This window comes from Centroberyx affinis, unplaced genomic scaffold (assembly GCF_046629955.1).
Source record: "Centroberyx affinis isolate AG114_WGS23_722 - 3 ecotype Tasmania unplaced genomic scaffold, CSIRO-AGI_Caff_v1 ptg005038l_1, whole genome shotgun sequence".
NCBI classification, from domain to species: domain Eukaryota; kingdom Metazoa; phylum Chordata; class Actinopteri; order Beryciformes; family Berycidae; genus Centroberyx; species Centroberyx affinis.
The window spans coordinates 266,026-288,913 of record NW_027282482.1 but is presented as its reverse complement, the minus strand read 5'-3'; the positions used below and the strand labels follow the sequence as shown (position 1 = coordinate 288,913).

General features: G+C 43.2%; 1 protein-coding gene across 1 annotated transcript in view; it reads left to right on the top strand.

Annotated features, from left to right (window-relative positions):
* Window positions 1-22,605: 22,605 nt before the first annotated feature.
* Window positions 22,606-22,888, top strand: part of srcin1b (SRC kinase signaling inhibitor 1b) — a 40,367-nt gene continuing 40,084 nt past the window's right edge. The window contains exon 1 of the mRNA XM_071545760.1: window positions 22,606-22,856. Within this exon, the coding sequence (XP_071401861.1) occupies window positions 22,813-22,856 (44 nt within the window). The 5' untranslated portion in view covers window positions 22,606-22,812. The remainder of the gene's footprint in view (window positions 22,857-22,888) is intronic.

Sequence of the window (22,888 nt, the reverse complement as noted above, 5' to 3'; positions counted from 1 at the left end):
CCTCAATGACATACCAAAGCAACCCCCCCCTCCCTCCCCCCCTCCCCAGGAGAGAGGTGGGGAAGGAGTGGTAGGTGGGTGATCAAGCGTGTGGAAATCACAAGTGACGGAGGAGCAAAAGAGAAGGAGAAGAGACAGGCTGGAGGATCTGTCAGACAGCTGTCTCAGGAAGGCAGGGAGCGGCAGCCAAACAGCAGTTTTCCCATGTCATCCTGATCAAACTTGTTGACATCTGGAAGGAGATGGAAGGATGGAAGAAGAGGGAGAAGGTGGGAGAAGGGGAGAGAGAGAGAGAGAGAGAGAGGGAGAGGGAGAGAGAGAGTGAAGGAGAGATGAAGGGGAAAGAGTGTGAGCTGCAGAACGGGGGGTGCCGACATCAGAGGGCTGATTGATGCGGTTGCCACAAAGCCACCAGGTAAAGGTGAGGTGACTCCACTGTTGACTCGTGGAAGTCTGTTATCGAACGAGCCGCTTTGCACTCTAACATTTAAGTGAGAGTCTGTTGATTTTCACATCTGATGCTGCTTCTTCTGACATAATTTACTACAACATTTTGGAGAAATTGTGATTTCAGGGAACCCTGCAGTGTTGAGACTGCAGATATACTGTATATATACACTCACCGGCCACTTCATTAGGTACACCTTGCTAGTACCGGGTTGGACCCCCTTTGGCCTTCAGAACTGCCTTAATTCTTCGTGGCATAGATTCAACAAGGTGCTGGAAACTTTCCTCAGAGATTTTGGTCCATATTGACATCACGCAGTTGCTGCAGATTTGTCGGCTGCACATCCATGATATGAATCTCCCGTTCCACCACATCCCAAAGGTGCTCTATTGGATTGAGATCTGGTGACTGTGGCGGCCATTTGAGTACAGTAAACTCATTGTCATGTTCAAGAAACCAGTTTGAGATGATTTGAGCTTTGTGACATGGCGGGTTATCCTGCTGGAAGTAGCCATTAGAAGATGGGTACACTGTGGTCATAAAGGGATGGACATGGTCAGCAACAATACTCAGGTAGGCTGAGGCGTTTAAACAATACCTAATTGGTACTAAGGGGCCCAAAGTGTGCCAAGAAAATATCCCCCACACCATTACACCACCACCACCAGCCTGAACCGTTGATACAAGGCAGGATGGATCCCTGCTTTCATGTTGTTTACGCCAAATTCTGACCCGACCATCTGAATGTCGCAGCAGAAATCGAGACTCATCAGACCAGGCAACGTTTTTCCAATCTTCTATTGTCCAATTTTGGTGAGCCCGTGTGAATTGTAGCCTCAGTTTCCTGTTCGTAGCTGACAGGAGTGGCACCCGGTGTGGTCTTCTGCTGCTGTAGCCCATCTGCTTCAAGGTTCGACGTGTTGTGCGTTCAGAGATGCTCTTCTGTATACCTCGGTTGTAACGAGTGGTTATTTGAGTTACTGTTGCCTTTCTATCAGCTCGAACCAGTCTGGCCTTTCTCCTCTGACCTCTGCCATCAACAAGGCATTTTCACCCAGAGAACTGCCCCTCACTGGATATTTTCTCTTTTTCGAACCATTCTCTGTAAACCCTAGAGATGTTTGTGCGTGAAAATCCCAGTAGATCAGCAGTTTCTGAAATACTCAAACCACCAACAACCATGCCACGTTCAAAGTCACTTAAATCACCGTTCTTCTCCACGCTGATGCTTGGTTTGAACTTCAGCAGATCGTCTTGACCATGTCTACATGCCTAAATGCATTGAGTTGCTGCCACGTGATTGGCTGATTAGATATTTGTGTTAACGAGCAGTTGAACATGTGTACCTAATGAAGTGGCCGGTGTGTGTATATAGAACAGAGCTTTTAACACTATAGACCTCATCATTTTGATAGATGCCTCAGAAAGTGACAAGGCCTCCCTGACACAGTACTTAAAGAAATTAATAAGGTTAATCTTCTTCCATTCTACTAGAACCTTCTGTGTTACATGAAGGAATTTATCATCATCTGTACAAATTACCTGCTGTCGGTTTTGGGCCCCGTCCTTTTTCTCTTGATACATTCTCTCATTTGGCCATGTCATTCAAAACACAATTTAGTAATTTCCTTCCACACCCAGACACATTTGCCTCATAAAACAGTGAGCAGAACAGCTTAGCTGGCTTCAAAGTATGCCTCCTAGGTAATAAAAACTGCACAGCTAATTTTCTTGAACTTAACTCATTACTGAATTAATTATGGCAGAACCATGGAATAAATGTCTTTGTTTTTATTGACTCAGCCGGCCCAAATAAGGGGAAAAAAGGGATTTTTGAATTCTATTTTTTAGCTGTTTCCTTACAGCAACGTGCAACATTCGATTGTGTTGTGTTTTACCTCTATTTTACAGCTACAATGCCAAATTTCCTTGTGAAATCTATTGAATTGAACATATGTCTGGACAATCTGTTAGTTGTAACTTAAAATTTAACCCTAAAAAGACATCTAAGCAACATAGAGATTTATAATACCCATCAGTAGAGGAAGGTTAAAATCCTGCTTTTTATGAGCAAAACCTCTGCAGCTTGTCCTTTCAGTCTTAAATGTAGTCACACTGCATACAAACAAATCATGTAATGATAATCACAGCATTTGTTTGTTTCACACCTGCATAATGTATGGATTCTCCTTTTGTTTGAATGGGATATATTTGTTCCATTTCCACATGTTGTTGGTCAGAGTGCAGGATCAGCTGCAGAACAGCTGGGAGGATTCAGTGTCTTGTTCAAGGACGTTTCTGCAGGACGGACGGTCCTCCGGTTGAAAGGCGGTCTCCCTACTCACTATGCCTATGTTTTGCATATTACTAAAATGTGATAATATGTCAACTTGTTTTATTGATGAGAAGTGATCCTTAACTAACCACACATTGAGTTATTTTGTAGGACAAAGGTCAATCTATTGTCATATTTGAAGACTTTTAGAGTCTCTTTGTAGCTGCAGCCTGAGGCGCAGGTCGGTGGTTAAATGGATGCACAGAGGACAAGGGGATTTGAGTCAACAAAAGTGCCTTCCCTCTCACAGAAAAGTAATGAAATATTGACAGTGCCTCGCTGTAAAGAGTTATTGACAATGAATCTCAGTTAATTTGGCTTTCCCAGCTCCATAAAGCTGACCCAGGATAGTCTGTCAGGCGTTGTGCTCACTGAAGCCTCTTGAGCTGAGAAACTAAACATATTTTTTATCCTGGCGTGACCTGGAGAAAGATCCATTTTTTCTTGTGATCTAGTTTACAACAACTTCTTCTTCTTCTGCTTATTGAGTCTCTCAAATCTTCTGTTTATCCAAATCTCCAGTGCAAGGCTTTTAACCAGCACTGTGGTGTAAGTAGGAAGAAGTCATGGTGAGGAGAGTCATTCACACTGGCAGTAAAGTCCACCCATACTAAAAAATGCACTTGGTATTGCAAGTTGCCTTGGATAAAAGCATCCACCAAAAACGCATATGGAATCTCACCACATCTGCTTCAGCCTCTCTGGGCAGGAAACTCTCGGCCCGTCTTTCTGTCCACTTAAAGATTTCACTGCCTCGGCCCGGTTTGGCCCCTGGGTGCATCTCAGACCTTTTTATCCGTTCCGAGCCGGAGTAAGGCCTGAGATAACTAACGTGCAGCAGGACCGTGCACGGAGTACCAATCCTCCCAATCGTGTTTGTACAGCTGCTGTTTTGCTATTTTTCCAATTCAGTGCCACAACCTTTTACCTTTAACTTGCAGATCCCCTGGCAGATCCTAGCCTATAGGCATTAGCCAAACGTAATGACAATACGGAGAGACAGGCGAGGACGTCGGAAGATTTGGGAACAGCGAATCATTTTCAAAGGAGAATGTCTATTATGGTTAGCAGCCCGTGCAAGGTAATAGAAAAAGCCGGTGATACTGTAGAGGACAGATGTGGAAGATTGTCATGTAGGATTGCTTAAGAAGTCTGCCGGGGAGAAAAAAAAAGATTTTGAAATAACCAGGTATCCATCCCAGACAAAACCCGCTGTATGAGGACAAATGGATATGGGATAAGCTTGGATAGGATAAAGATGAGATATTGTATATCGCCCCAAAAAAAATCTGACAGGGAGAAGAAGGGAAGTCACATAAAACAGTAAAACAGCCTTCAAGTGTTTGTTAGGGTTTCTCAGAAGTATTTCTGTGTCCCGGCTTCAAGGAGCTAATACAAGTGGAGATAAAATGAAAGGATTAGACGGGGAGATGTTTTCCGTGGAAGGAACGGCGGTTTCTATAATAAATCAGCTAGCTTGCAAGCTGCTGCACCACGTTTTTCTCAGTAGCAGCCGCTGTCTCTTCCAATTGACAGTCGCTGGACACAAACTGCTGATAATGAACTAAGAGGCCTGCTAATGCAGGCAGTTTGACATCGATGTGTCCTCATTTAAACTCGTCGCTACCAGAGAAAAGCTTCCTCTCTAGAAGCTTGACAAAATATCTATTGCCATCAGTAATTTTCACAATTATTAAATATTATATTGCAATTTCAGATTTTTAAAATTCTTCTTTATTGGGCAGTCACAGTGAAGGCCGACAGGACGGATGGGAGAGAGAGAGTGTTGTGAGAAAGCTCAAACGTAGTCAAAATGTCTATGAAAAAATATCTTGTCTAACATTGAATTTTCATGTTCAGTGTTCAAAATGCGGAGCACCTCTGCCAGAATTTACAGTTACACTTGAAAAAGTTCCTCCTACTCCCCTCAGCGGGTCCGTGGTCCCAGTCTGTGTGTTCGCTGAAGTTTGGTTCAGACGTCTGTGGAAAAACCAGCCAATCAGCTTCTCCGGCTGCAACTTGCAAGTCTTCCTTGTTCTCAGCAGTGGGTGGATTTGAAGGCAGTATGAAACATGGAGAGCTGCGTTTTGCACACGTTTCTTGTTATGTGCTGCGCTTTCCATCAGTTTCATGTGCTTGAATGGTATTGAACAAAATAGGGTATAGTCTCCGGATGACTCTTTTCTTTTTTATTGTTCTACAAAAACAGTACAGATTGGTTTTCAAAACAGAAGGAATAAGTGAACATGGCCTTTGTTGGAGTCCACAAGGACCACAAGCATTTAGAAGTGTGATGGAGCTGTGAATGTTGCAAAGAGTGTGTGCGTGTGTGTGTGTGCGGGTGTCTGAATGTGAGTGTGTGGGGGGGTGACTTCAAGGTCTTGCTGTTGCTATCACATATTCACTTGGCTGGCATTTCTAGTGCAGTGGGAAATAAATTCAGTGTCTAATTTGACAACTTCTCTGAAAGCCTGAATCACAGATATTCATCTCAAGATTTTTTTTTTTTTACCAGCTGTAACATTTTGTCCTTGATAAGGGATTGCTATTTTAGTGACATCTCTGGTAGAGAACAGCCTATCAGATAGCATTACTGTCACACATCAGAGCACAGAAAGCAATGAGGAATCAACTTCCAGTGCCCACACTGTCGCAGAGGAAATGGGTCTGCGTCTGACAGAGGAGAGGGGTTGTAGGGTAAAGGAAGCACCGCTGTGTGTGTGTGTGTGTGTGTGTGTGCTTGTTTGCTTGTGTGTTTATATTGCCACGGTCAGGCGAAAACCTCATGACTGCAGCTTTGTTGGTTTTCATGTTTTTGGCTGTGCTGCTGGCCCATCACCATGCATTGCCCTGGGGTTTAACATATTGCCAGTTTAAACATTTCGAAGTGCGCATGCTGGAGGCACGGCCAGCACGGCCCGGCCATCACCAGAGACACCTAGTCCTGTTTGCTTGAACTGAAGGATTATGAGGCAGGAATGGGGACTCCAGTTCGCAAATCACACTCAAGTGGCTTCAGACTTCAGACCCGACGACCACTAGATTTGTGACTCGTGAACAATGAGTGTCTGTAAAAGAATGGCATTGTTACATTATGTTAGAAATTATTTTTCTATTTATGTTTCGCATGACTATAATGCATCTAAGCGTCATACTCTGATGTACAGTTCCGACAAACAAAACAGCATCAGCAACAGTGTAAATTTGAATAGCATTAAAGACTTACAGGATAAGGCTGGTGTTTTTTTAATGCATTGCTTACCATCAACAAATCCTATCAAAATAAAAATCAGCAGTGATTTTGTTTTGCCAACAAGTCTCGTCCATGTAGCCGGTGCCCAATGAAGCCATGTCCCAGCAGCCATAGAACTCCATTGTATTAAAAAAACGATTAAAAACACGTCAAAGAGCCATGCCGTTGCTCTGGCAGCATATTTCATCAGCCGACTTTTTCCGAAAATAGTCCCTGGTGTAATGAAGAATTTGTTCCCATTTGAATTTGGTCTGGTAATAACTACAACAGTCTGACTTTTCGTGGTAACAGTTAGTGATTTTTAAAATTGAAACTATGTCTTTGTGAGCTGTATTTCAAGGTTTTCAACTTACAATTGGAGCCAATGACTTCCAGGTTGACGGCTAAAAACGGTACGTGGGAAGTCAGAAAGTAACGGGAGTAGATCAAACGCATTGTTGATTTTGTTATTTTCATAGGATTTGTTGATGGTAAGCAATGCATTAAAAAACACCGACCTTATCCTTTAAATTTTGCTATTGCAGGACAGTATACCATATTAAGTGGTGATGTACACTTGTGGTTCCTGTCAATACCTTCATTTGGGTCACATTGTCATTGTATTTAACTAGTACCTGATATACTAACGGCTTAATTAGACATAATGTCATCAGCTGGGTGTAATGTTGTTTAAGCAGACTGGGACTTGGCACTTGACTCTTCTTTCAAACTCTTGAACTCAAAGAGACTTGCTGCAATACCCGTTCTTTGGGTTGTAACATTTAGCTTCTAATTTCACTTCATATTGCGAGCATATCTGTTTTAAGGGTTGATAAAATGTTTATGACTGTTGAACCCATGAAAATCATTGAAAACTCACTGTATAATTTCCAAAAAGTAAGCTCGTCAATATCAAAATAAAGCTTAATTCCTGAGAAGTTGACATTTTGGGCATGCAAGGTGAAGGCATAAATATGAGTGTCTGCCTTCATGCATGTATATGTGTTTGTGTGGGTGTGTGTGTGTGTGTGGGCTGGTCTTTGTGTGTCTGTATCCAGCCATCAGCATCAGGGTCTCATTTACCACATGCGCTATGTGACAGATGTGATCTCTCCCCAGTGTTTGTTGCCTCTGAAGCTGGCGTGACGGTTTTGACACGCATCCTCTGAAAGCAAACAAAATAAACGCTGTTGTGCCGAGTTGATGACTAAATTACAGTGAGCTACGTTTAACAAGCTACTCATTTGCTGATTATACGAAATGGTCCTTCTGAAACCCCCTATCTGACAGTCAAATGAAAAGCCTCTGTCCAGCGGAACAGAGGGCTCTTTAAAGTGAGGAGAGAGGGGGCAGAGATGGAGAGAGGGAGGGGAAGAGAGATGGAGGCAAGAGGAGCGGAGGGGAAGAAAGAAAGAAAAAGAATGGAGAAAGAAACCGGAGAAATGGAGAGGGGGATGTTGAAATTTATGGTCACAGGAACATTGTCAGAGCTCTGTGGCCTTGAACCTTGCGCTCTTTACTGGCTGCTTGTAGGTAAACAATGAATTGAAGCTTATTCTACTTTTGGTCTCATTGTATGTCGCTCTGGATGAAAGCATCAGAAAAATCCCTGCCAACATGTAAAAATGTTAAGCAAACAAGATACAGAGATGCAGATTACTCTGCTATGAATGGATGATTCTTTTGGTTCATTGGATTAAATATTGACATGATATGATGACGTCAATCATCTCGTGTTGATTGGTGTTGAGAGAAAAAAACAGCAGATTTGAAAAAAAGATAATTCTGTGTATGTTGGGTGAGAGAAAGAGAGAGAGAAAGAGAGAGCAAGAGAGAGAGACAGAGAGAGAGAGAGAGAGAGACCCAAGCAAGCACGATATAATCAGCAAACACTTTCTTGCTCTTACTTTTCTGTCTCTTTCGCTCGTCTCGCTCCATGTCTTGCACAGATACACACTCACATACACACTTTGCAACCCCTCCGCACCATAACACAAACATACACGCACGCACGCACACACACACATTCACAGACTGCAGGATCTCATCTCTCTGTAGCTTTCCCTTGCCTCAACAGCCTCGGAGAATGATTTCATTGGGATGACAAGTGTGCCTCTCCCTCCATATTTCTGCCACCCGGGCCCTCAGCCCAGATCCAGAGGCAGTCTGCACCAATATAAGGCCTTTTTGCCTCTTCCCTCCTTCCATCTCCTTCTACCCAATCTGATTTTAGCTGTGCTGAAAGTAGCATTTTCTTCCTATCACAACATCACTAATGCTTACTTTCCTTCCCCTCTTTCCCCTCTCTCCCCTCTCCATCTCTCTCTCTCTCTCCCCTCCTCTCTGTCCACTAAGCAGAAAATGGGTCCGAGCGCTATTGCGGGCTATTATCTGTTTGAGCTATCTATCTTGATAATTGACTCGTGGGGGTAAATGTGGTGGTGATTGGCGTGACGCTAATACATTCTGCCAATTTGACACGCTCATAATCCACTGGGCTTGCATTCCCCCTCGGCCATCATGGGCAGGCGTGAGGTTTGACGTGTTCGAGCGCTGTAGCATCATGGACACACACTAGTATGTGGGTGGGGAGAAACACTCGGGCTAAATAAGGAAGCAGAGCGTTTGAGTGGGTATGTAGGAAGAGGAAATTGTTCTAAACAGGCACAGGCGCACATTATGGATACAGACATGCATACACACACACACACACACACACACACACACGCACACACATACACATTCACATACACACACAACAGCAACATTACAGTATCAAAACGATTACATGTTGCTGTCACAATCTGGATGAATAAACCCCACTGGAGGAAATGCATACTTCTTAACATCACAAGCAATTTGTTCTGTATGCTGCTGATTGCTCAATGTAGGTAGCATGCAGCAATGAATTACAGTGAATGACATGAATAGGTTGCATATATCCAGAGCTTAATGTATAAAATTGCCTGAATGATGACTGAATAGTGTCATTACAGTATCGCCACTGTAATGACAAAATAAATGGCGTTTTTTTAATAGTTATTTTTCCTCATTTGGAAAAGAAAAGCATCAGTAACTAATGAAATCCCGGTATATTTAGAGGAGTACTCGAGGACATTAGCATTAGAAAATTTAATAACTGCACTTGAAGGCATTATAAGATAAAAAACACATTGTGAACACATTCTAAAAGCATTATTATGATCAGAAATACTATTATATGCTTTAATACGCACAATGTGCAAAACTCTAGGGGGCCGAGTGCTTTCTGGGGCAACGTGAAGTTAATCGCGTCTCCTAACACATGCACCATACTGCTGTATGGTATAATATAATGCAAGACATTTTCAGATGGGATAAAAGGATAGCGTGACTCACTAACAATATTTGCATAGTGCACAGAAAATGAAGCGCTACCAGAAATGAATACAGAAAACTTCAAACGCCGATGTAGCCACTGCACAAACAAGCCAGACACAAAAACCCTGTGTTAGTCCGCAAATGACACCAAGGTGTTTATCGCCTCCCAAGTGCTTGTGTAAACAATAAACATGCGTGTCTAAATAACACCGCTGGAGTGGCTGTCTAATCACACACCAGAGTCGCTGCGGCACAAACAAGTGCGGGACGCGATGGCGTTTTAAAACCCCTTAGTGGTGGAAAAAAGAAGGGAAGAGAGATGATAGAGTTGTAGCAGTCATTAAGGGCAAGGCTGCTCACTGCATCCTGCCTTATCTGCTGCAAGGTGGAGGCATGGGGAGGGTAATTCTGCTCGGGGCTCATGTGCAAAGCCGAGATACAGTGCAAGAGAGAAGTAGAGAGAGAGGGAGGGAGAGAGAGGAGATAGAGCTGGTTCATTTGCAGCTTGTCCCCGTAGACTGTGGAAAGGATTATACTCAGAGAGAGAGAGAGAGAGAGAGAGAGAGAGAGAAAGAGAGAGAGAGAGGGAAAGAGAGAGAGGCACACGCGCTGTCTTAGCACACACTGAGTACCCTGCCTCCAATCTTCAACACTGCACAGTGCACTCTTCCTGTCTCCTCAACAGCACTCAGTACTCTCTCTCTCTCTCTCCCTCTCTTTCTCCCTCTCACACACACACACACACACACACACACATATGTACAGACACACACATGCACACACACACCAGTGCCATGTAGAGCCTCGGCAAGAGGGGAACCAACCTGCACAGGACCATAGCCAGGTATGCTCCATTCGTTTCTGACACATTATGCACCGGCGGATTTTGGAATCGTCGCTGTAGTGATCCAGCCAGCGAGTGTCATTCTCTGCAGAACACTCTTGCAGGCTGCATGCACCAAGATTATCCGGCTTCTTTGCATAGCCCCAAGAGAACTAAAAAAAAAAGAGAGAGAGAGAGAGAGAGAGAGAGAGAGAGAGAGAGAGAGAGAGAGAGAGCGAAGAGGGAATGGAAACAGGAGAGAGGAGAGGAGAGGGGCTAGAGGATAGACAGAGGAGATGGAGGGAAGAAGGAGAGGACAGAGGAAGGAGGAGTGAAAAGACAAACTGAGCAGTGTTTTGTCATGTGGGGCCAGGAAAGTATGCGGCAGGCAGCCAGCTAACCCGGCTTGACCTTCAGGTGGAAATGAGCGCTACTAGTTGTTCTCTAGTATGTGGGACACCGGCCGCAAAGACTTCACCCCTATACCTCCTCTTAAAAGGCACATCCAGCCCTTCTCTCTCTCTTCTCGCTCTCGCTCTCTCTCTCTCTCCCTCTCTCTCGCTCTCTAGGGCCATATTAATATTTCTACATGCTGAGACACGCTGAGGGGACACGCTGCAATTGGTTGAAATGTAAATGGACATGCAAATAGATTATTCATTCTCGTGCAATTAATTTGTATTTGTCACAGAATCAGCGTGCAGGGGATCTGAGAGAGGGAAATGGTAATGTGGAAGAAGCGGCGCCTGAGAGCACCGTGAGGCGGGTCTCTCATTTTATATTTGCTTTCAGCGCTCTTTCAGGCTTTTCTGTTCGTTGCTATATCTAAGAGAATAGTTTTTTTTTGTGAGGTGTGTAAAGTTTGTATACCAAACCCGGTGAGAGCACCGTTGCCTCCCAATCAATTTTAAGCTGTTTGAAGTTGATGTATGTTTTTTTTCCTGGGGAATCTAGCAACGAATCTAGGACTTCAGAATTCACTTTGATGCCGGTTTGATATCAGTTTGTAAATCTCTAGACAGCAGGGGCCTTCCCTTCCTGGAGAAACACATTGGAATGAAGTTGTCCTGCTCCTCAGAGAAGTGGCAGAGTGGCAGAATTGAGGTTGAATCTGAGTCGTCGCTGAGGTTTTCCTTATGATTTCTTTGATCCAATGTTTACCACAGAATCAGGCCTGCCTGACAAATTGCCTCAAGATCAGAAGCAATTCATAGTGTTGTAACTGATTTCTTAAAAAAAAACAAAAAGGCAAAGCTATTGCCCTACTTGCTGTCATGATCTTGCCAAAGATTTTCAGTGTAATTGTGTTCTCAAAGCTGTCAAATCTCAATGTTGCTCTAAAGTTTCATATTAAGAATATGAACTAATGATAGTGGTGTCTGTCTTGTGGGTAGCACACTAACAAAGTTATTGCAGTCATAATGGAAAACGATCTTATCCTTCAGTGGGAATGTGTGTGTTGGTTGATGTAATGCAGACAAACCATAAACTATGAAGTATCCAGTTGCTAAGAAACCATTAGTCATTAGAGGTCCAAGTCATTTTTTTTCCTTAAATTTTTTAGATTCTGAATCATAATTGCTTTAATCACCAAGTACTATAAATGTACAGGAATTTGACTGTTGGTGCAGGAATATTGACAACTTAGAGATTCACACTATATAATAATACACCACCTACAGCAGGACCTTATGCAGTGCAGTGAACACTGCAAAACATGCTACATATATATATATATATACATTAAACATTCAGTATTCTAATAGCTATGTGCATTCAAGCAAGAGATACAGCATGGTTAGCGCAGTGAGTGACCAGTAGTGCATTGGTCCAGCGTCCAGTTTGTTTTATGCTATGGAGAGAGGCAGGGAAGACGGGAGGGAGAGAGAAAAGGGAAGACATACGAACTACGAGCCAGATTCAACCCCACAGTGTTGCAGGAACATGACCCGCTGATCCACCAGGGCATGCCCCCTCTGTTAACTGTATTGTGATTGTGTCTTTGCCCCCCCCCACCCCTCGAGGGCTGACCTACAACACACAGTAGTATTAGCTTTGGCTCAGAGCCCACTGAGCTGTCAGCCTCACATGCCAAGGGCTAAGAGGAGACGGGGGACACGGACAGTAAGGGAGAGATCAGGGATAACAAACGCAGACGGAGGCAGACCGGGGGCCGTCTGAGTCTGGCTCTATTAGCGATATTGGAATGAAGTAAAACGTGGGAAGTGGGAAAGAGGGAAGGGGGTTGTGCGTTTACACTGTGCATTTCACATACAAAGCAACGCAAAGGCTTCACCTCATGTCTCTGTTAAATAAAGAGCCTACAGCATGGGCAGGTTTAAGGAAATTGCTCTATTGCACCAGATAAATGGTGAAATTACAGATCCACTGGGTCGTAGCGCACGTTTGAATTTGTTCTCTTGCGTGAGGAGTGGTTTGAAAGATTAAAGACTTTTTGAAATCCCAGGTAAAAGAAGATTCCCGTTAAGTCTCAGAATGAGCTTTTGCAGGGTTCATAGTTATTTTTGGATTTGTGTATAATTTGTGTAAGCAGTTGGCACATATGGTGGTGGGATTTCTTTATCAGCAAGGCAACTGTAAGCTTTGAATTTCTGAAATATGCATGCGTTGGCTCACAAACATACATACACAGACACAGACACACACACACACACACACACACACACACACACACACACACACACACACACACACACTCTTTCCTCCTTTGAAACCGCCTTCTCAGCTGAGTGGATTTCCCACTTGCTTCCCTTTTCCTCAGAGCACATCAGTCTTGTTAATTGCCTGGCCCACTCCATTTTTCCCATACCAGTTGACTTATGACCATTGTTGAATATTTATGTAACATGTTGCCAGTTAGGTATTGGCTGGTGCGCAAATCATCCCAGCACATCATTTGCAGGCAAAGCGTATTTGAGTTGATGTGTGAGCAAAATGACCACTTCTAGTAAATAATTTTGACACAAGCGTTTTGAAACCATGAGAAATTCACTCAAGATACTTGATTAATTGCTGCAGTTTCTGATACATTACAGCTTAAGTGTTCTTGAGACAGATCTGAGATGATTTTAATGAGATGAATTTAAATGAGTGTGCATTACTGCAGCCTGCTCACTGAAGTTCTTCAGTGAATTCTGTAATTTTGAGTCACCTGCTCCATGTCCATGTGTACTCAACTTCATTTATGATTATTTTGGCAGCGTTCACCTCAGTTCTCTCAATACTCTCTTCTTCACAGATCAGACTGCTATATTCCATTTCAAAGCTTTCCTGCAGAAACACAACTGCTACCTTGGCATGCCAGGTTGTGCCTCAAAACAGACCGTCAGGCAAACCACACTTGCTGCTCTCAGGTCTTCTTCTGCTTTTTCTTTTTGATGAAAACATCTACCTAAATACAGCAAAAAAACACAGTTTAATCATAGTTCTCGTCTACGTAGTTGCAACCACATTTTGGCTTCAATCGTTGATATTTATATCCAAAAACGATGAAAGATGTTTAAGTTCTGTGTCAGCGCTTATTTTTATAAATGAATCATGCCTGCCAGGATTTCAAAGACTCAGACTTGTCCTAGTTGCGGCCAAAATGTTTTGCGTTGCATACATTAATACTGAAGAGTTTCCTTACAAAATGAGATATCCACCATTTGAAAAGTGACAGCTACTCTGATAAAATGATTTTATGCATGGAAGTAAATAATTAGTTATTCAGGGAATATACACTATATAGCCATTCAAAAACCCCTGCCTACAAAATTGTCTACATTTTCAAAATATGAATGAAATAGGAAAAGGGAAAGCGTTTGTTAAAGCTTTCAGCTGTTCTCCAAATTGTTTAAATTGCTTAATGAAAAAGGCCTGTTATTTATATATCAATGGGTAGAATGGCAGTAATATGCTTTGAAGTCAAATGTGTAACAGAAGACACTGGCCTTTCACTTATTTACAGTCCAACACAGTGAGCGCACAGCAGAAAGCGAGGGCAGCAGTCGTCCAGTGAGCTGGCCGGGTCCCAGCGCCCGGTCTGAGACACTGATTAGTGGCCACTAATAGATCTCGATCCCTGACTCATCCTGTCCCACTGTTCACTCAATGACACCAATTACTCACCCTCAGGACGTGGCCTGGGCTAAGATGCGCCAAAAATATCACTTTCTAATTAAGAGGACTTCCTCTCGCAGTTCGGATTGATGTGTGGCCTCAGACTGGGCTCCGGTCCTGTTGTTGGGTGAGAAGCGGGCGAAGGGTGAGCCTAGGTGTAGGTGGACTGTGTGAGTCTGGTGTGGGTGCAGTGAGTGTAAATCAGTGCTGTTAGTGGGAGTAGAGGCAGGTGGTTCTGAGATTTCCTTCTGACTCTTTGCCTCCTTACTGTGTTTCTTAATAAGGAACAATATTTCAGCACAAATGCCTTTGTCAGGGTATTAAAAAACACAGTAAGGAGGTAAAGAGTGTGACTTTCTTTTCCTGTCTTATAAATAGTTTTCCACGAGTCTACACTACCAGTCAAAAGTTTGGACACACCTGATTGAATGTACTATGTTTTTCATTCTCTGAAAGCCATTTTGATCTAAAGGCTTATGCTTAAATGCTTGAAATTAGTTTTTTTTAGACAAATATATATAGTGAAGTTGATGCCTATGTATGAATTTCTTTCTAAAGCCTTTTCATTTCCATCAAGGCAAAAGGTGTCTACTTTAAAGAATCTAAAATATAAGATAGTTTTGATTTGTTTAATACTTTTTTTTGTCACTGCATAATTCCATTTGTGTTATTTCATAGTTTTGATGCCTTTACTATTATTCTAAAATGTGAAAAATAGTAAAAAATAAGTAAAAATGTGTGTGTCCAAACTTTTGACTGGTAGTGTAAGTTTTGGGTGTGTGCGTCTACTTTCTGCAATGAGTCCTCTGAAAGTGTTATGGGGTAAAATCAATAAGGCATCTGTGATTGGAGGTGCCTACTTGAATAACCCCAGTGACGTACCTGCAGTCATCCATCACCCTTTCATCCAGTATCTAAATCAGGTGGGCTCTCATCCTAGTTTAATAGCACAAGGGATAGATCAGATCTTGCGTATTGGTAAATTGATGCACTGAGTGTCTCAGAGCCTAATCTTTGGACCAAGATGAGCTGATTTGAGAGTGATGTTTTGGGTGGAAAAAAAAATAGCAGGCAGGGCTCAAATTCACTGAGCATGCAGTATAGATCCAATACGAGACAGTTAGAGGATCAGAGAGGATGTCAAATTGAACAGAGACTGAACTAGATGGGCATGTTTCAGTTCTCATGATGAATCCAAGTCCCCTTTTCCTTCTGTCATGAATTATTATTCTCTTTGAAGATGTAACTTCCAATTCAAGATTTTCTCCTAGCGATGTGAAGAAGTCTGCCCACTGGTTTGTTCTCAGTGTGCAACAAGTGGCCTGGCTGGCACATGTTTTCCAAGATGACACCCAGAAGAAAGTGCCATCATACAGGCCAGGCTAATGTTGATACAGTGATAAATGTCAATGCTTACTGACCGTATAACAGCATCAACGGTGGATAAATGTCACATGGATGAATCACGCAGGACTATCTGAGCTATAAACGTACTTTTATGAAAGCCTGTCTTGCTGAACCTCAAGAATAACACGTCATTATACAACATGTAAGCAGACACACACACACAATTTGCAACTTTCACACATTTTTTTTTTTTTTTTAGCCTGAAATCCATGCACTGCAGTGTGACTAACAATGCCATCTCAATGACTTCTCTGGTTATTTCACACTCAAATTTAGTTTTTTATTTTATCACAAATCACCACCGCTGCACATTTTGTACCTTGCGAAGCTCACTGTGAAGGTCTTTTCAGCTCCACTTCCCCAGCAGATGAAACATGCTCCTGATTGTAATTACAGGGTGTCTGATTCCTTCCTTCCAAAGGCATTCAGCACATCGGCCGTGAACCTTACTATAAGGTGTAGTGGATGTGTTTAGCAAGGAGACGCTGGCTATTTATATCTTAGCACTCTGCTTGTATACTGTGGTTTCTTGTCCCTGTGAAGCGGCGCTGTAGCCACAGATTGGGAGTCAAGGCTTGAACTAAAGGAAAAAAGGAAAAAACATCTGCCAAGTTTAAAGCTTTTTTTGCTCTCCCGCCTTCACACTTTTATGTCTTCACTTTGCACTTAGTACACGTTTGGGGAGGAGCAGAAACCTTAAATTGTGAAAAAGAAAATACCCGGGCCCTCTGGTTTTACTTTCACATGTCACTCATGTGACAGTGGAGACAAAAAAAGTCTTCAGTATCGTTCTAGTATGACTAGTCACATCTTCCCATTAGTGTAAGAAATAGACATTTATTTTTTGCAAAAAGACTCAAGTGTGCTTTCACACTATTCTGTCATCTTATGCAATCCCTTGTGATTCATGCTGCCACTGTATGTGTGTTGGCTCTAGGCTTAGGACTGTGGCTACAGGCGATTTGAATATTTATGCCATAATTAGTGTTCAATTGAAATTCATATGGCGTGGTATACGAAGACGTAGGGGTTGTTGTTCTATGTTGCGTGGGTGGCGGGTAGAAAAGGAGAGGGGGGGGGATAGAGGCGTGGGAGGAGAGAGATGAAGTTCTAATAGAGGAGAGGAGAGGAGAGGAGAGGAGAGGAGAGGAGAGGAGAGGAGAGGAGGAGAGGAGGAGAGGAGAGGAGAGGGGAGGAGGGGAGGAGAGGAGAGGAGAGGGATGAGCTGGCTGTGCTTTCCCGCTAGAGGACATTGAGTTTCCATGGTGCAATGATGTTTATCTTTAGGAGAACCAATTTGTCCGGGACACACACACACACACATGCAGGCACACACCAGCGTGTTTCCCCTGGACACATTCTTCAGATGTGTTTCAGCATTTTGTCCTGGGACTCAATAGTACACTCTCTCTTTTTCTCCATCACCCCGTCTCTCTCCTCTCTCTCCCTCCTTCTCCCTTCCCTCCATCTGTGCTTATCAAAGCGATCTGTCAGGACCCACGATCAAGGCTTTTGAGAGACAAGATGGGGAGGGTTAAAGTGTCCTTCAGCTCTGTTTACGGTGCAGCTGTGGGGCGAACGGTGGTGAGAGTGAGAGGGAGTGAGAGAGAGTGAGAGAGACCGCAGGACTGGGTGATGGGTGGCGGGTGTTGGTGGTTTTGGGTGGTTTTGGCGGCCGATTGCTCTGGGCTGGCTCTCAAATCAGGAGGCATGCTGAAGTCATTTTTAAACGTCACTCTGGTATTTTGAGACACGCCATCACTTTCTTTTTAATAATCTTGCAGCTGAAGATGAATTATAGAGCACTCTTAGAAGTGAAAATTGAACTTGAGGCCGAAAAAGCAGCGGGAGCTAGAATGGAGGGAGGACTTCTGACAAATGTCTTATCTTGACTGATGGCATCAATTGCATTGTGTTAGAGGCATTGTTCTGCCACAACAGCAGGAATACTACTAGTTCTACTACTACTACTACTACTATTACTACTACTACTAAATCTATACTCAAAGGTTATACGACTCTGTGAATAGTGAACCTATCTAGTCTAAGGTACATGGTACCTGAATGTGGAGCACAGCCTCTTCTTAATATGGATGGTGGAGGTTGCAAAGGTAGTCCTACGAGGCAATCTCCTGTCCTTTTTAAGTGTAACAACAGTATGTTGGATCCCTGTGATCCTGCATCCAACGCCTTCCTGCTGGCAACAGTTTGTGGAAATTTTGTATTCAGCAAAGGCAGACCTTGTTCCAAATATAGCACGCTCGGCGTCCGCGTTCTGATCTTGTTTGGGTTTTATTTTAATTTTCGAGTGCCCTGGAGAGCTGGATATTATAATTTGTGGATGGAGGAGCACCGTTCCTCTTTCATTCATCCCTGCCACAGTGCTTTCCTCCTTAATCAATAGTCTCTGATGAATAGAGAATGGAGAATTTGTGATAGAGATAGAGAGAGAGCGGGAGGGAGAGAGAGAGAGAGAGAGAGAGAGAGAGAGAGAGAGAGAGAGAGAGAGAGAGAGAGAGAGAGAGAGAGAGAGACACACAGAGAGAGACAGAGACAGGCAGAGGGAGAGAGAGCGAGTGAGAGACAGAGAGAGAGAGAGAGAGAGGGAGGGAGGGAGGGAGAGAGAGAGAGAAAAGGACTAACCTAGTCCCGGCCAGTGGCAGTATGCCACTGGTTGGAATATGATTGAGATTATGGAAAAATGAATACATGAATAAATGAATGAATCAGTGACAAGGGAGCAAAAAAGGCAGAGGGGAAAAGGGAGGCGCGGTAGGGAGGAAATACTATCAAGAAGGGAAATATATCAGTAAGCAAACCAAGGACTAAAGAATGGTACAGTAGTGGTAGTTTTGGGGGCAGATATACTGTGACCCTGTATGTTTCAGTGACTGTATACTCTGCATCCATTACACTACAGCTACCAAGTCAAATAGTCAAGAAAGAAAATAATTTGAATTAAATTTGGGCAAGGCATGGACTCGTACTCCAGCTCAGACAAGTACAAATGATTAGACCTCAGCGCGATGAAACCATAAAACTAACAAATGGCCTCTGTCAGACCCCGGCCACCAGTGGCCAAGGTTGCAGCTCTCCCCCTGTAATGAGAAATGTTTGGACGTGGCCTTGAGCACAGCCTTTTGGAATGTGTCCAGGACAGCTGAAATATGGTATCAATGGCACAATGACAATCACTCACTGGTTTTTAGCCCCCCACCTCAACTATAATGAACACAGAATAATGAATCTTCTGGATGGGCCAGCATGGGACCTTTAAAGGGAAGGTGTGTATGTGTTTTTGAGAGAGAGAGAGAGAGAGAGAGAGAGAGAGAGAGAGAGAGAGAGAGAGAGAGAGGTGTATGTGTTTGTGTGTGTGTACACTTGTATTACTACACTTGTGGGAACCAGTGAGTACATTTTAGCTGGTCCTCTTTGAAAAGAGGATTTTAAGGTCAAGGTAGGGGTGGTTATGTTTAATTGAATTTAGGATTAGGCTTAGTGGTTAGTAAATTAATGGACGGCCCTCACAAGTATAGCAATATTGTTCTATATTAATAGTATTACACATGGAGGCTTGTGCACATTTTAGCTCTGTATTATTCATGTATAAAAGTACATATATGCATATGAGTGAAGTTGAAGAAGTTGACAAATTGTACCATCTTCCCTAGGGTGACAACATCTCAGTAAAAAATTCAACAATGGGAGTATAGTGAGAAAATTAAAGGGCAATTCATCAACTGTACTAGTAGTGCTGTTAGCATTAGCACAGCTATAATAACAGAGGTGTTGCCAGGAGCAAGCTGGGAGGAGGTGGCAGCCCATTAACTACCACCGGCAGCAATAATGACATGTTGGAGCTTAGAAAAAACATGATGCGAGAGCAGTTTTTTCACATGGATGAGTAAAATGATGACTAAAGTAATATGTGCAGGTATGTGCCTCTGGTTGAATAGACAAAACTAAAAGACTAGTCCACAGAAAGAAAAGAAAAGAAAAGAAAAGAAAAGAAAAGAAAAGAAAAGAAAAGAAAAGAAAAGAAAAGAAAAGAAAAGAAAAAAGAAAAGAGAAATGGATTCAGAATCAAAATCAAGAGAGAATCAAAATTAGAACTGAATATGAAAATGAAACTCACACCGAATTGGAGCTGAAAGGTGTCAAAGGGCATACTCTTTTTGTGATGACAGGTTTGAGTAGTGGGCTTGTGACCAAAAGGTCGCCGGTTTGAATCCGTGGGCAAACAGGGAATATCTGTGCAGGGAAATTGAAGGATTAATACTTTTCCCTCCCCAGCTACCAGTGAGCTGCCCTTGTGCAAGACATCACTTTGATCCCAGTAAGCTGCTCAGTGGGCAACAGTTCAAGACTAGTTGTACTGGGCAGCTCCCAGTTGTGAATGTATGTCATTGTATGAATGTAAAGCGGGGGGCGGTGCTGTAAAAGAGCATGCATGCTCAGCGAAACCCTTCCCCGGATAAATCAAATTAACAAATAGGACAGATGTTGTGATAGGCTTCATGATACTAACACAGTTGTCCTTTATAAAATAGGCTTGTACAGTAAGTGCAGCAGCAGGTGTTGCTGCTCCAGTGTGGGCATCCTGCAGCAAATGACCAGCAGGCCCTCTCATGGCAAAATATAGCCTCCTTTTGTCCCACATACTTTTCGCCACACTGTAGGAGTTTACTGGAGGCTTCACATAAATTACAATGACAAGCCCTAGTCTAGATGCTCTCTCTTCCTGTCCCACTCTCTCTCTCTTTTATTACACTCTCTTTTTTTCTGCCATGGATACACATTGGAATGCCCCATCCCTCCTATGCGAAGATTTACATCTGTGACCAACTCAAATACCTTTCTTCATTAGTTCAAACTAAACCACAGACACTTTACAGCTACAAATACTGCTGTTGTCGGGCAAAATCCATGTGCAAAAAGTCGGTTTTGCAGGAATGAATGAATTAATGCTTGTATTTTATTGATGCCAATGTATTTTTTGAATTTAGGGGCAGGTGTCTCTAATTCAATGCATAAATGGCCATGGAAACTAGCAATTCAGGAAAAAACAAAATGAGCATATGTATAGTTTTACCACCGTTTCTCCACAATATCATTGATATACTACTGTTACCCAGTGTGCCATTATTATATAGTTTTGATAGATTTAAAGTAATGTGTTGTAATAATGCACAACTTATACCTTATGAGGGACTAAATTACTCTAGTTATTAGCTGAGCTTGCACATGCTCATTCTGCATAAACCTCATTACATAGTTTCTTAACTGTGAGCTAATGACTTTAAGGTCTTGCTTCAATGCTCCTTGGCAGCCCTGCAGGCAAATAAAGGGTCCAAATAGCACAGATCAATAGAGAATAGATCCTCTGTCCGGCAGAAAGGCCATAAGCCATGTGATTTACACTTTGGATAAACTCTACTTACAGAAACAGATAACAAGTAAGAAATGGACAATGATCCATTTTAAAGCATGTTGTACACAGTGTTTATGATGTGCACGCCTTAGACACTATACTCATATCTGTATCTATGTGTCTATGTGTCCAGATCTATTCTTTCTACTCTCCTTCTAACTAGAGTCAAGTGAAAGAGAGAGAGAGCCTGAAAACTCAGCAGAGATTGGCTTTGTTCTGATTGAAGCTCCATTTATTTGACTCGAGCAATAGTGTGTCAGCTTGGTATTGCTCCTCCGTCTTATGTGCTTCCCCCTAAAGGGTAATGTCAACAAATGTATTCTCATTTCTAGACACTTTACACTCTTAACCTTCGTTACATCCTAATATCAAGACAAAATGTCACATCTATCAGGTTTTTTTTGCTATTATGAAAACAAAAGACTTAAATTACTGGAACTAATATCAAATTTCCTTATGCTTTTTCACCATGCTTTGTGTATCCACGGTCACAAGGGGGCACTAAACCGTTCTCCATACAGGAGGACATCATGACCATTTATGTCACTTTACTTAGACTGATTTTGACACACGTGTGACAATTCTGCTGTCATATAATAGCAGGGGACCTTGCTGTGCAACAGTGGCTCTGCCTCAGGCTTCCCAGGACAGTTGCAGTTGTCGGAATAGACAGATGTTGCAGCTGTTTTGGAAAGGGCTATATAGCTAGAGGTGTGTTTGTATGTGTGTTTGCACGTTGTTTGCGTGTCTGTGTCTGTGTGCTCCGGCCTGTGTGTTCATTTACATGCGTGCGTGTGCATCCATGTGTGCACTGCGTTTGTGTACAGCACAATATCTGCCTGCGGTATGCAGAGTGGTTAGAGAGATGAGAGAAAGAAAGAGAGAAAAAGAGAGAAAGAGCACCGTTTCTTCTAGATGTTAGTATACTGTGCAGGGTTGCTCAAGGACAAAATCAGTGTACGCATGTCACAGTGCTGGAGCAGTGTTAGGCCGCACATAAACACTCCTTCACTACCGCTCAGACTCGACATGCCTCAAGGTTGCTGCTATCAACCTGTGGGTGTGTCTATAAAATCTGTGAAGTGTAATCTGATATAATGTTTCGCACTAATTAAAGCTCTGCAATATTAGTAATAACCTCCCTACTTACTCCCAGTATATTGTTGTTGTGCAATGTAATGTGTTTAGGTAGATTATTTCCCATACACCATGAATCAAGTGTTACTAATATTTTATAGTTTTATCATATGATCTAATAATGTCACCAAATGTGTGTACAGTTTTCTCACCTCTACCTCCTTCCCTTCCCATCTCCCCCTACTCTCTCCTCTTTAAATCCACCTCCCTGTCCCCATGCTCCCACCTCTAACCCCCCTGACCCCCCTGACCCCCCCCCCCCCCCCCTCCCCAACCCCCAACAGGTCGAGAGAAGAGAAAGGGTCCCATGATCTCTGCCGGTGATGCCGAGTTCCCGCGGGATTACCACACCCTGGCCGCCGGCGGGGGGCGCGGGGCCCGGCGGTTCCCTGATAACACGAATGGGGGGTTCACGTCGTCCTCGCTGGACCGCCGGCACAACGCCGTGGCCGCCAAGAGCCTGGAGGCCCTGAACAGCATCCACAAGGCTGACATAGAGCGCCAGCGGGACGCCTTCATGGACCTCCAGAAAAACAAGTACTCCAACAGCCCCTGCAGCGTGTCGGTGTCCCAGGGCTCTCCTGCTGGTGGAC